At 38.9% G+C, this 14,273-nt stretch overlaps 1 protein-coding gene across 3 annotated transcripts in view; it reads left to right on the forward strand.

Moving 5' to 3' along the window:
* Tmpo (thymopoietin) overlaps positions 1-14,273 on the forward strand; it is a gene marked incomplete in the record, with an annotated part of 30,321 nt that overhangs the window by 786 nt on the left and 15,262 nt on the right. For 2 of the 3 annotated variants that reach the window (XM_013518576.1, XM_013518578.1), the window contains 2 exon segments: positions 8,452-8,578; positions 10,473-10,628. In XM_013518576.1, coding sequence (XP_013374030.1) covers positions 8,452-8,578; positions 10,473-10,628 — 283 coding nt within the window. 3 annotated transcript variants of the gene reach the window in all.

Below are 14,273 nucleotides of genomic sequence, written 5' to 3' on the forward strand. Positions count from 1 at the left end.
CGGGCGGCGCGAGTCCCGGCCGGCGGCGCGGACCGCCGTGTCCCGTTCAAAAAGCTCGGGACGGCCGAGCCTCGGACGCTATAGGTTCAGCCCGAGCGTTTTCCCGCTTTCGTAACGGGGTGACTCGCGGCGGAGTCCCAGAGCGCTCCCTGGAGGGCAGCTGGTGACGCGCTCGCTTCCAGCCAGAATTTGAAATAAAGAAATTCCCGCCTTTTTTAATTAAATTTTTTTTTTTTTCGTATAGGGAGGGCTCTTTGAACCGTTGGTGTTTTGATTGTGTTCTTTTCCAGCATAGGCAGTTTTTGGGCGGGGAAGCTTTACCTTTAAATTGAAATGAACGTTTAAAATACGTTTTAAAGCGCTCCTAGACCCATTGGGTTGGTGATTGTCCCCTCACCCCTTTCCTTGAATTTTGCTCAAGGAAGCAAAGATTGAGAATCAAGGAAAATGTTTACGGTACTCTAATGTGTCATTATTACAATTTGAAATGTGATCCCGGTTAAAGTTCAGATTGGCTCCAACAGATGGTTGATGGCTTACTTTTTGTTCTCCGGGTGAATTTGAACTGCTACTTTGTATCTGCCTGTACTTGGGGGACCTACATGATAGTGCAGTGTAGTTAAATCCGGGTAAATTTGAACTGCTACTTTGTATCTGCCTGTACTTGGGGGACCTACGTCATAGTGCAGTATAGTTAGAAACTATTGATTGGTGTAACATTGTTTTGTGAGAGGTGGTGAATGTAGTGTTGCTGCTGCTGATGATGACTAGTGCAATATATACCTCCGAATTCCTTTTTTTTTCTTTTTCTCCCTTTCTCTTGGGTGTTTTTGGGCGGCCTGGCGCGCTCCCCTACTGAGCTAAACCCCAACCTGTTGCACCTTCCAGAGCTTTGCAGCATTCTCGGTTGTTTAATTTTTAAAAATTGCCTGATGTGTTTCCCTGACCCTTCAGGTGGAAATGAAAGGCATGGAATAGATACGTACAAATTGAGGGGGCTGCTGGGAGTCAGCTTAGGACCCTGCACATGCTAAGCAGGTGCTCTGCCGCTATGCTACATCCCCCGTCAACATCGGTAATTGAATTGAAAACTCAGCCTTGGCTGTAGAGAAACTTCGACAATCTTATAAATGTTTCAAGTCGGTGTCTGGTACATAGTAGTCTGATAAATATTTGTTCAATAAGTAAGAGAGCTTCCACACTTTACTTTTTTCTTCTTGTTGTTGGGGGGGTTTTTTTTGGTTTGTTTGTCTGAGACAGGGTCTCACTGTGTAGTTCAGGCTGTTCTTGAACTCATTTATGTAGCCCAGGCTGCTCTTAAACTCACAGAGATCCCCAGCCTCTTGAGTGCTGGGATTACAGGCGTGGGCCATCGGGCTCGCTCTTTTCTTCCTCCTACACCTTACTGTTTCTGATGTCTGCTATTTGTGGGTTTATTTTATTTTATTTTATTTTATTTTATTTTATTTTATTTTTGAGACAGGGTCTCGCTATGCACTTCAGGCTGGCCTTGAGCTCACTTTGTACTCCAGGCTAGCCTCGAACTCGAAACGATACTCCTGCCGCAGCCTCCCTAGTTCTGGGATTACAGGCGTGTTCCACCACGCCTGTGTCAATATGTGGGTTTAAAGAAGCCCCAGTAGTTGCTTGTAGAACCCTATGGTCTTTTGTGCAAATGTGTTACACTGTAAGTTTTTAAAGGTATGTAAAAATTATAAATCTCAATTTGATTGTCCTTCATTTTTGAGTTCCTAATATGTGTTCTTTTCTACAGAAGATTGATTTCTGTATACTTCACTGATAATTTAATTTCTTGGCTTATAAAATTTAAATTTGTGGTATTTCATCGTATCTGTTTCATAGCTGTTTCTTCTTATCTCACCCTAACTCAGTTTTGTCTGAAAGAATTTACCTTTTTTTTTTTTTTTTTGAAACAGTGTCTGGCTATGCAGTCATGCTGGCCTCAAACTCACAATGATCCTTCTGCCTCAGCTCCCCAAGTACAGGGACTATGGGCCTGTGCCACCACTCTCTAGCTTTGTTTGTTTGTTTGTTTAAGAGTATTTCCAATGGGCCTGGGTCTGTAGTTTAGCTCGCCTGAAGTCTTGGTTTGTTCGCTAACACCCTTTCAAAATTAAGAGAGTACTTACTGTGTCTGAATGTTGGGTGGCATACTAGACACTTAGTATCTCATTCATTCTTTTTCTTTTTTCTTTTTTCTTTTTTTTTGAGAGGGTTTCTTGCTGTTCCCGCTGATTTGAACTCACTGCTAAAGTGATCCTCCTGCCTTGTCTTCCAAGTAGCTGGGACTTGTTGCCACCATGCCTGGTTTCCCTTAATGTTCAGAGTCACGTGGAGAATTACAGTAGTTTACAACTGAAGATATCTGCTTTCCCATCTTGAGTATTTAAAACTTAAAAACATTTACCATTGGCTGGACTCGGTGATTACTTACAACTTGAAAAAGTTAGCCTTAGTCACCAATCTGTGGTGTCACTTTCAGTTTTTTTTTTAAACTTTCTGTTTTAAAATACTGTACTAAGGTGAAAGTGAGTTAAAACTTAGGAGCCTGAATAGACATTTTTATTAATCATAGGAAAAGATGCTTTGAATTTATGTGAACCAAGAACATTTACTATAATTGGTATAATATTGTCCTGCATGCCACATTATTTTTATATGTACCAAGTTTTGTGTTTTAGTCATTTTTAGTCCCATATAAGATAACCATAGGTCACATTTCTTAAATGATGTCACAGTTTAGCATTTATGTTTAAGAGTTACAAATATGGCAGGGTTTGGTTTGGTTTGGTTTGGTTTGATTTGATTTTGCGACAGGGTCTCACTGTGGAGTGCAGGCTGGCCCTGAGTTCACTATGTAGCCAGCCCATGGTGGCCTTGAACTCACAATGATCCTCCTACCTCAGCCTCCTGAGTGCAGGGATTACAGGCTTGTGCCACCACACCCGGCTAGATATGGCAGATTTTAAATTTTTATTTATTTATTTTGTACTGGGGATCCCAGTGAGCTATAGCCTTAGCCGTCTTTATTTTTGTTTTTTAGACAGGGTCTCCTATGTCACTGTTAAACTGCCAAGGCTGGCCTCAAACTTGACCATCTTCCTGCCTCAGCCTCTCAGCTAAGGTATGCGCCATCATACCTGCTGATAGTAAATTTTTTTTAAGAGGTGAATTTCAACATTTTGAAACAAATACTAATGTGTATTTGACCAAGATTTAATATTTAACCTATCCCTTCTATTTATCATGGGTTTTTGAGGAATATTTTCAATTAAAAGAGGAATTACTTCATACTTGCCACCATCATAGTGTCTTTTCTTAGATTCGATTGTTGTGGTATTACAAAAATTTTAAATTTTGTGTTCTAAATTTTAAATTTTGCTTTTGTTTCTTTATTTTTAAGCTTTATTTTATGTATTTTGGTACTGGTAGTTTTAGGTGTTGAAATAATCTAGATAGGGACATAAGAATACACATTTACAGAGTTGGCAATCTGCCTTTTTGTTCCAAAGTGCAAAGCATGAAGGTGTGGTTAGCTATTAAGGAGCCATTAGAGCGTAGCAACATTCCTAGATGATCTAGGAGAGATTGTGGTGGGTGGGTTTGTTTGTTTTGTTTCATGTTGGGGATTATGGACCCAGGACCTTGTACATGCTAAGAACATGCTTAACACACATCTCCAGCCCAGGTTATGAATTCTTAACAGAAACGATTAAAGACTTGGGACAGAATAATTTAAAAATGCCAGCAGTGAGGAGTGTTAATTAAATCATAAATTGACCACCATACTCTATTATATAGTTTTAAATTGTGCAACTCTGAATCTGAAAGATTCCAGGTCTGCTGCTTAACTCAGCAGACCTCTAACAGTGAACACTGATTGCTTCTCAGATCTCCATTTTCACATGAATTGAGGAATAATCTAATAGCTACTTAATCAGATTGAGGATTGATTGCATGAAGTTGGGTAAGTGAAATGCCTGGTGCTCAGTACAATAATTGATAGCCATTTAGAGAACAAGGGTTCTGAATTTTTCTGTTTTTAGTGCTGTGACATTACAATGCAAAATTACCATAATAATAGTTTTCAGAAAGGATGGAGTAAATATGTGAAAGTGATATATACGGCCTGTTCAGATGTTAGTGTGTGGTGTAGTATGCAGGTTTCCTGAGTTGGCCTTGGAGCCTTTAGACCTGTTGCTTCACTTTGTAGGATTAGTCTTACTAGGTTTTTTTTCTCTAAGTTAATAATAGAGGGCACTTAGAACCCAATTCAGCATATAATGTATGTGCAGTAGAATCTATTTTAGACTAGTAGTTATTACTATGATAAACTAATACAAACGTTGGATTTTTAAATTGAAAAAATAGAGATCATCTAGCATCTTGGAAGAAGCTGTCCATGTAGAAGTGGTTTTCCTAAAGGAACAAAGCCATTTGAAGACAAAGTTAGCATTGTTTCCTTCATGGTTGAAACTGCTGCTTTAATCATATGTACGCAAACCGCCTGCTGCCCAACTTTTCTTCTTCATAAACTTGGTGTTTATGAAGTGGCATTACTTCTTTTCAGAACTTTTCTCTCTGCAGGTTAAAATTTAAAATCAGCCTGTTACAAATCTCTCTTCAACTTAGTTATCTTGTGCAAGTTCACTGCATAAAATTTCTTCATTTAGCTGAAGTTTCTTCATTATGTTTTAAGAAAATGTGAGGAAGCTGGATGAGTGAGTTATTTTTCATTCATTCATTTGACGTCAGATGCTGTTCCTGTGTCAGGCACTCTTTTAAGGTGCTTTAAATACCCGAATAGTGCTTGCATGTATGTTCTAGTGCTGGCTGTACAACAAAAATAGATTCTCAGGCCCAAGATTAAGACTCAGAATGGGAGGAAGCATTTTAAAATAGAGGTAACTAGCAAAAGACTTGAGGTTTTGTTTTTTTTCCGGTACCGGGAATCGAACTCACGACCTTGCACTTACCAGGCAGGCGCTGTGCCACCGAGCTAATCCCCAGCCCCCAGACTTGAGGTTTTGATAAGAAGCCAGACTTGGGAGTTAATGTGTAAGGAGTTCACCAGTTGGAGAAAATAAAGCACGCATACAAGTAACTCATAAAGATAGATGGGATGCTAGATGTTAGAGATAGGTTTCTTCAGACTTTAAGGCCTTGGAATTCCTGGGTGCTTTCTTTCTAGTAAAAGTTGAATGTTCTTATCACAGGAGAGATTTATCTAAAAGTAATTTTAGCCTGATTTTTTTTATTGTTTGAAGTATTTTCATTATGTAATGTAATTTTTCTGCACAACTTAGCTATACTTTTGGGGGGAAAAGTAGAGTTACTCATGTAAGATTAGGTCTGTTTAAGTGTTTTTTTCTAAAGAATTCAGGGCTTTTAACTATAGAATTGTTAGATTCAAGGTAACTATTTTGGTATCAAAGTGTGGGTTGCTTCAAGATTTAAGCCTTAGCTGGACACGATGGCACTTTCTTGTAATCCCAGGACTCTGGGAGACTGAGGCTGGAGGGTTACAAATTCAAGCCCAGCCTGGCAATTTAGACAAGCCTGTCTAAAATGAAAAAAGGATGAGGGTGTAGTTCAGCGCAAAAGCCCTCAGTTGAATCCCCAGTATTGGGAGAAGAAAAGATTTGAGCCTCATGTGACTCAATCAGTACCATATGTACGTATACCAGAGCTTTCTGAAAGTACTTCAAAGAACTTTTCACAACCATCTTTTTATGAAAAGACTTATGAATTGACTTTGTTATTATTAGCAGCTATTTTAAAGAATGTCTTGCTGGGCATGGTGGCACACAAATGTAATCCTAGCACTTACATGTACTCAGGAAAGTTGTTGGAGTTGGAGACCAGTCGGGGCTGCATAGTGAATTTAAGGCCAGCCTGGACATGTAGCAAGACCTTGTCTCAAAAAACAACCAAAAAAAAAGCCTCATAATCTTTTGGGCTGGCTGGAGGGGTGGGGGGGGGTGGTACTGGGAATTGAACTCAGGGCCTCATACTTGCCAGGCAGGCACTGTGCTGCTGAGCTATAGCCCCAGCCCCTCCTAACCTTGCTTTATGAAAGTTTTTGATTTGTTTTTTTTGTTGTGCTAGGAATCCAACCCAGTCTTGTGTGTACTACACACACTAGACAAGCATTCTATCTCTGAAGTATTTATAAAAACCCCTGCTTCAAATTTTTTTTTTTTATTAAAAACATGGAGGGGGGGTAGCGGCCAGGGATATAGCTCGGTGGCATAAGCGCCTGCCTGGCAAGCGCAAGGTCCTGAGTTCGATTCCCAGTACAAAAAAAAAAAATTTAAAAAGTGAAAACGTGGAGAGACAATGGGTGCCTATAATCCCAGCACTCAGGAAGCTGAAGGAGGAGGATCGTTTTAAGTTTGAGGTTAGCCTGGGCTACATAGTGGGTTCAAGCCCAGCCTGAAGTACATACCAATAAAATAAAATAATATATATGATTAAATAATGCCTTTTTGGAAACCCAAAACTAATTGAAAAGTAATCGGTTCGCACAACTTTATATAATGTTAGCCATTTTGGTAAAACATACCTGGGGTGCCACACTAACACTCTTGCCTTAAATAGTAAGTCAAAGCTAAATGAACTTCCATAAATGCTTTTGGCTGGCTGGCCTGCCTGCCTGCCTGCCTGCCTGCCTGCCTGCCTTCCCTGTCCGTCCGTCCGTCCGTCCTTTCTTCCTTCCTTCCTTCCTTCCTTCCTTCCTTCCTTCCTTTCTTCCTTTCTGTCTTTCTGTCTGTCTTTCTGTCTGTCTGTCTTTCTGTCTTTCTTTCTTTCTGTCTTTCTGTCTGTCTTTCTGTCTTTCTTTCTGTCTTTCTTTCTGTCTTTCTTTCTTTCTTTCCTTTCTTTCCTTTCTTTCCTTTCTTTCCTTTCTTTCCTTTCTTTCCTTTCTTGGCTTTTTTGAGACAGGGTCTCGCTATGCAGTTCAGGCAGGCCTGGAGCTCACTTTGTAGCCCAGGCTGGTCTTGAACTCACAAGGATCCTCGTGCCTCAGCCTCTCAAGTGCTGGGATTACAGCCCTGCACTACCACACCCGGCTTGGCCATTATTTAAACAATTACTTTTTTAGTACCATAGTGTTTTCTGAGATTACTGGGACGTTTATTAATGGTGCTCACTACAGTCTTACAAGGTATATATACTTTGGGGGGGGGGGTACTGGGAATTGAACTCAGGACCTTTTGCAAGGCAGCGCTTGTAACACTAAGCACTAAGCTATATCCCTGGCCCCAAAGTACATACAATTTGCCTGCCTTCACCTATTTAACTTTGGAAATTTACAGTTTTTTGTTTTTGTTTCTTAGTGCTGGAGATCAAACCTAGGGACCTGGCCCTGCTAGCTAGCAAGCACTCTACTACTGAGCTATATCCTCAGGGCTTTACTATTTTATTTTGAGACAGGGTCTTGCCAAGTTTCCCAGGCTGACTTTAGATTTGTGGTCCTCCTGTCTTAACCTCGCAAGTAGCTGGGACTGTAGGAATGTTCCTCACAAAATTCATATAGTTTTCTTTAGTGAGTACCGCTTATTACTCAGATTATTTCAGAAACTTTTTTGACGCTGACCTTAAAGTTTGTGCCATGTTCTTTCAACTGTTTTAGCAAAACGCTCGTATAGAGGACAGCTATGTCAGAGGTGATATATTATACCGTAACCATGTCAGACTTCCTTCATAGGTCATAGACTGGCTACCAAAATGTCTAAATTGCAAAGAAAATAATTTTGGGTTTCTTAAATTATGATATGCTGTTTAAGGTAAATAATTCTATATATAAGTATACAAGCCTTCATGGTAAAGTAAGTCTTAAATTGTTCTGATTAGTTTAAATTTTAAGGATTATCAAAAGGGGTCAATAGTAAACTGAGATGAAAATGTTTAGATTCATCCTAGCTTCACTTTGCAACTTCCATGTTCTATCTCATTTGCCGTCAGGAGTTAAATGCTTTAAGAAATGAAGTATTAAAAAACACAGTAAAAGGGGCTGGGGATTTAGCTCAGTGGCAAAGCGCCTGCCTGGCAAGCGCAAGGTCGTGAGTTTGGTTCCCGGTACCGGAAAAAAAACAAAAAAACAAAAAAAAAACAAAAAACAAAATAAAAAACACAGTAAATAAATAAATATACGGTTTTGATGCCATTACTGCTTCTTTAGATAAGTAATTCAGAATCGACTATTTTAATAGTAATGTCTATAACCTTTAATTTACTTTTTCATTAGGTTTGTACAGCCTAGTTAAAAATGTCTCCAAATAATGAGTTGCTTCTAATTTAATCAAATTGCTTTGGACCATACATCAACTTGTAAGCACAGTTGTGTGTTTGTTTTACATGGTCTTATTTGGTACTATATATGAGTACTTTTAAATTTATGTGGAGGTGATAATTGGACTTTGTTTACAGAAAGCCACAAAGAAAACTGATAAACCAAGAATAGAAGACAAAGATGACCTCGATGTAACAGAGCTCTCTAATGAAGACCTTCTGGATCAGCTTGTGAGATATGGAGTGAATCCTGGTCCTATTGTGGGTATGTTGATAAAAATTTAAATACTTTACATATGAAGCAAGGCCCCAGGTTGTTTTTGCCTCTTGTGTAGTGGTTACAATTTGGCTTTTAAGGGCCTAGCTGCCATTTACTATTTATATGACCTAGACGCTAGGTTCTTGCTTCTAAATGATGGAAATAAAATTACAGAATTAGATGTTTTCCCCTAAAATTACCTGTTTTTGAGACTATAAGTTGCACATATCACATACTACATGGTAAGACCGTGTGGGTCTTTTATGGCATTTGAGAAAAAGCTAAATTAACAAAACTGGCCAATTCACCCCAATTACAGTAATTGTTAGGGATAGGCTGATTATATAACTCAAGTTATTAAATTTTCCCATGGTATTCTTTTCCAGTAATCGTTAAAGGTGTCTTATGGTGAGTTATGTCTTGACTGGGTTTCAAGAATGATGCTCTAAAAAAAAAAAGATACTTTAAAGAATAAATTGCAAAGAAAGAACTTAGAGCCAAATACACTAGATTTCCATCATGGATTATGGTTAAGTGGTGATGATTTGCAAGGTTGATTCTGCCTTAGTGTTTGAGGGGTCTTGGCAGTAACTTCAAGAGTAGAAAAATCTATTTTAATCTTTCAAGTTGGGGCCAGGGAGATAGCACAGCAGCAAAGCACAGCGCCTGACTGGCAAGTGCAAGGTCCTGAGTTCAATTCCCAGTACCAAGAAAATCTTCCAAGTTGTAACATTTTGAACACTGAAGATTTGGCAGTTTGAGGATATAGTGACATAGGATTTAAATTGATAGGTAAGTTCATGAATATGATTACCAATAGACATTTGATACCTTTATTAAATTTTGTATTTAAAATTCTAAAAGACATTGAAACATACACTATATTACATGTTATATGAGCTGTTCATCTTAAGACTACTTGTGTTAGGGGATGGGGATTTAGCTCAGCGGTACAACGCCTGCCTGGAAAGTGCAAGGTTGTGAGTTCGATTCCCGGTACTAGAAAAAAAAACCAAAAAAACAACAGCAACCAAAAAAAGACTACTTATGTAACATTTCTAAATATGTGTTTGTAAAAGGCATCCAGTCTCATTTTACTTATGTTGCAGAAATTAAGATACACAGCTAGTGTAAAGCAAAATAAAACCTATTTAAGTGTGACTTATAAAACATTTCCTCATAACTGGCAACTTATAGGCACATTAGTGTCTTAGTACTGTGGGGTGTGAATCACAGTCTTCAGAGAATACAATCTGTTATAAAAAAGATTTTTCTGCATTAGCAAGTATTTTTATGTAGTTATTGGAAAAAATATACAAAGTTCAAGACTTGAAGAAAAAATAGTCACATATGGTTCTTAAGTAGATAATCTCCAGTTAACACCTGCTGTGTATTCCATCTTACCTAAAAGAAACACCAGGCAGTTGCAGGTGTAGGTTAGTGGTAGAGCACCTGTCTAGCATGGGCAAGGACTTGGGTTTGACCCCCAGCACCCAAAAAATAAGCAAATAAACGAAATAAAAGACATATTGTAATCTTGTACTAAAGTCCCAGGAAAATACCTGTTTTAGAAAAAAAGTACATTATCTATTATTTTTAAGCATGTAAGTTTAAAAAAAGGAAAGGGTAAGCATATGATGCTTATGTGTGTTACTAGAGATTGAAGCCATGGCCTCAGCACTGAGCTGTGTCTCCAATTCTTATTTTTCGAGACAGCATATTGCTGTTACCCAGGCAGGCCTCGAGTTTGGGGTTTTCCTGCCTCAGCCTCCTGAACTGTTCACATTATTAATAGGCAGGCACCACCACACCTGGCTGTGATGCTTCTTAAGATAGTTTCTGACCTGGATCTTAAAAAAAAAAAAATGCAAGTACTGAAGCAAGTTTTGCTTTCATACAGGAACAACCAGGAAGCTTTATGAGAAAAAGCTGCTGAAACTGAGAGAACAAGGAACAGAATCAAGATCTTCTACTCCTTTACCAACCATTTCTTCTTCAGAAAATACAAGGCAGAATGGAAGTAACGACTCTGACAGATACAGTGACAACGAGGAAGGTAAAATTTAAGCTGATGTTACTCAAATACATGTAATTTTTTCAGACTCATAAGATACAGTGACCATGAAGAGGGTAAAATTGAAAACAATATTGACAAGATACATGTTATTTTTGTTCATAACACTTGAGTGATCTTCCAAGTTTGCTTTTATGTACTCATCTATACATGGTATTAGTTTGTACTTTAAAAAAACTATATAAATACTATGCTAATATTTGTTTTTAGTCCATGTTATATTTTTAGATCTATTCCTATTGTCATACATGTATCTCTTTATTCCTTATACTTGATACATAGTGATAGTATTGGAGTATGCCATATTTTCTCTGTTGATAGCCATTTAAATTGTTTACAGTCTTTGCCAGATAATCAGATTTCACAGCAACGTTAAAGCAAATATTTTGACCATAATTTTATATACTGTTTTAGGAAAATTAGACCATGATTAGTTTACATATTAGTTTTTGAGGCTAATACATGCAGTAACTGTCCTCTTAATATTATCAATGTAATTTGATACTTTTAAGCTCTTCATTTGTGTATGATTTGTTAATTTTGTGACTAATTTGACCCAAATTGCTTATACCTCCATAAGCAACTTCCAAAATGGTTGTTCAGGGAATGAAGTGTAGTCTTTTTTTTCAACAGCACTATTTTAGCAAGGAGGCAAAGAATAAAGTTAGCGCAAACACAAGTAATACTTAAACTTCCTGCCTCTTTTGCCTCTACAGGAAAGAAGAAAGAACACAAGAAAGTGAAGTCCACTAGGGATTTTGTTGCTTTTTCTGAACTTCCAACTACTCCCTCTGGTGGATTTTTTCAGGGTATTTCTTTTCCTGAAATTTCCACCCGTCCTCCTTTGGGCAGGACTGAACTACAGGCAGCTAAGAAAGTACATACTCCTAAGGGAGACCCACCTAGGGAACCTCTTAAGACCACAACCTTGCCTGGCAAGGGACAGATGCAGAAGTTAGCCCGTGGAGGGAGTTTGTTTACTTCCTCCAAGTCTAGCCATGACAGTTGTTTAGAGAGAAGTCCTTCGTCATCTTCTCAGCATGAACTCACTGCCATGGTCTCTACTGCAGCTTCTCCTTCAGTGATTAAAGAAACCACTACTACTTACTGTAAAGACATAGTGGAAAATATTTACCATGGAGGAAAAAGTGGAATTCAGCCATTATGTACTGAAAAGGCCAATATTTCAGATCAGTCAATTCTGTCCAGCGAAAGGGAAATACTAGAGGAGTGTAGGAGATCGCAAGTACTTTCTCCGCCACTTGCTCAGGCAATCAGAGATTATGTCAATTCTCTGTTAGTCCAGGGTGGGGCAAGCAGTTTGCCTGGGACTTCTAACTCTGTACCCACACTGGATATAGAAAAAATATGTAAGAGAATTGATCCATCTAAATTTCAAGAAACGGAATCCCTGTCTCCTCCACGAAAACTCCCTAGACTCAGTGAGAAGGCAGTAGAGGAAAGGGATCCAGGTTTGTTTGTGGCATCTCAGAGTAGTCCTGGATCTGCACAGATGTCTGCTTCTGCCAAAATGGTTGTCTCTCGTGCACTTACTACCTTAGGCATAGAAATGTCTAAGCAGTCGCAGCATGATAAAACAGGTGCCTCAGAACTGTCTTTTCCTTTCCACGAATCTATTTTAAAAGCAGTTGAAGAGGAGTGGCAGCAAATTGACAGACAACTACCTTCACTGGCATGCAAGTATCCAGTTTCTTCCAGAGAGGCAACGCGAATATTATCAGTTCCCAAAGTAGATGATGAAATCCTGGGGTTTATTTCTGAAGCCACTCCACCAGCAGGTATTCAGCCAGCCTCCGCTGAGTCCTGCGATAAACATTTGGACTTAGCGCTCTGCAGAACATACGAAGCTGCAGCATCAGCGCTGCAGACTGCCACCCACACTGCCTTTGTAGCCAAGGCCATGCAGGCAGACATCAGTCAGGCTGCGCAGATTCTTAGCTCAGATCCTAGTCAGGTACCCCAGGCACTTGAGATTCTAAGGAGAACGTATGATGCAGCTTCGTTTCTCTGTGAAGCTGCATTTGATGAAGTGAAGATGGCTGGCTGTACCATGGCATCTTCCACTGCTGGCCGCCGGCATCTCTGGTTGAAGGACTGCAAACTTAGTCCAGCTTCTAAGAGTAAGCTGACTGCTGCTCCCTTCAAAGGTGGCACTTTATTCGGAGGAGAAGTGCACACAACAGTTAAAAAGCGTGGGAATAAACAGTAATGTGGTTAAGAGCAAAGACAGCTGTCTTATTTTTGATATGGAAAACTTAGGAGCTTTTTTATGAGTCTCAGGTACCTTTAAGGTCATTTTGGTCTCCATATTGGGCTGATTTCTAATTGTTAAACTTCTACTCATTATAGCAGAAAAGTTATTCCCTATGTAGAATTGCTCTATTTTTCCTTTCTCCTTTTTTTTGATAGGTTTTTGCAAACATAAGCTTAATAGCTCACATATTTGTCTCACTGTTTTCTCCTTACTTACACTTTCACAACTCTTCAAAACTAAGCATATTCCACTAACTAAAATATAAGTAGTCTGCACTTTTTATAGTATCATATGCATGTTCTGTTATACCTAGGATAGAAATAAACACATATTCAAAATAATGCTTTTTTCTCTTTTTTGGTGCTCACATCTTAAGTATCTTCACGTTCTAGACCTTGTCCACACTTTGTTTGCTCGGACCTTCTTGCTTTTGTTTGTTGCTTACTCGTGTATGGAACATTATGATACCCTAGATAAAGAAAACTGCTAGTCCACAAACTATTGCTGGTCCACAGACAGTCATGCACAAGAGCTGAAATCTGAGGGGTTGAGGGTGTCGCTCAGTGGTTAAGAGCATGTGCTTAGCATGTGAGAGGAACATGTTCAATCCCTCCCTCCCCAATTTTTTTTAATAAAATAAAGGAATTTAAACCTAGAGGTACTTTTTTTAGGCCAATGCCAGGGTTTATTTTTGTAGTGAACTTTACTGTTAGTGAAGACAGTGTACGGGTTTACATCTGGATGCAGGGGCCTTTTCTCTTCTAGGATAGGTAGTTAACAGTTAGCAGACTATACCAGTCCGAGGACCACACTGAGGAGCACTGCTCTGGGTGGTAGATTCTCTGCGCATGCTCACTCACTGTTATGCTTTGTTAGGTGAGCTAGACACTGAAAAGGTGGGGCCTCTTTCTTTTCCTTTCAAGGTATGTTATATTTCATGGGGATTTAGATCAACAGTCTAGATGCTGAGAGCAAATTTCTGTCCTTTTTTTGTATTAAAGCCTTAAATCATACCATATCTGAGTGTCTATGTTTGTATAAAGCAATGTATTATACTGTTTTCATTTCTATGATTGTAAGGCAAGAGAGTCTGTAGCAGAGACATTGTGGAAAATAGTCTTAAGCATAACCAAATATGGTCCCTCGCATACTTCTAGCCATTACCATTGACTACACCTTCCATCTTTGCAGCTTTTTGGAAGTAATTTTATTTGTTACTGTCTTCTGCAATGTACATGTGTACATGTACCTACTAAGTGCTGTGTGATTTTTAAAATGTATTCCTGTAGAATGCTTCTACAAATTCAATAAAGTTGTTAAATTTCAACAGTTTTGTGTGGTCTCCAGAAACA

This window comes from Chinchilla lanigera, unplaced genomic scaffold (assembly GCF_000276665.1).
Source record: "Chinchilla lanigera isolate Chin_1 unplaced genomic scaffold, ChiLan1.0 scaffold00004, whole genome shotgun sequence".
NCBI lineage: Eukaryota > Metazoa > Chordata > Mammalia > Rodentia > Chinchillidae > Chinchilla > Chinchilla lanigera.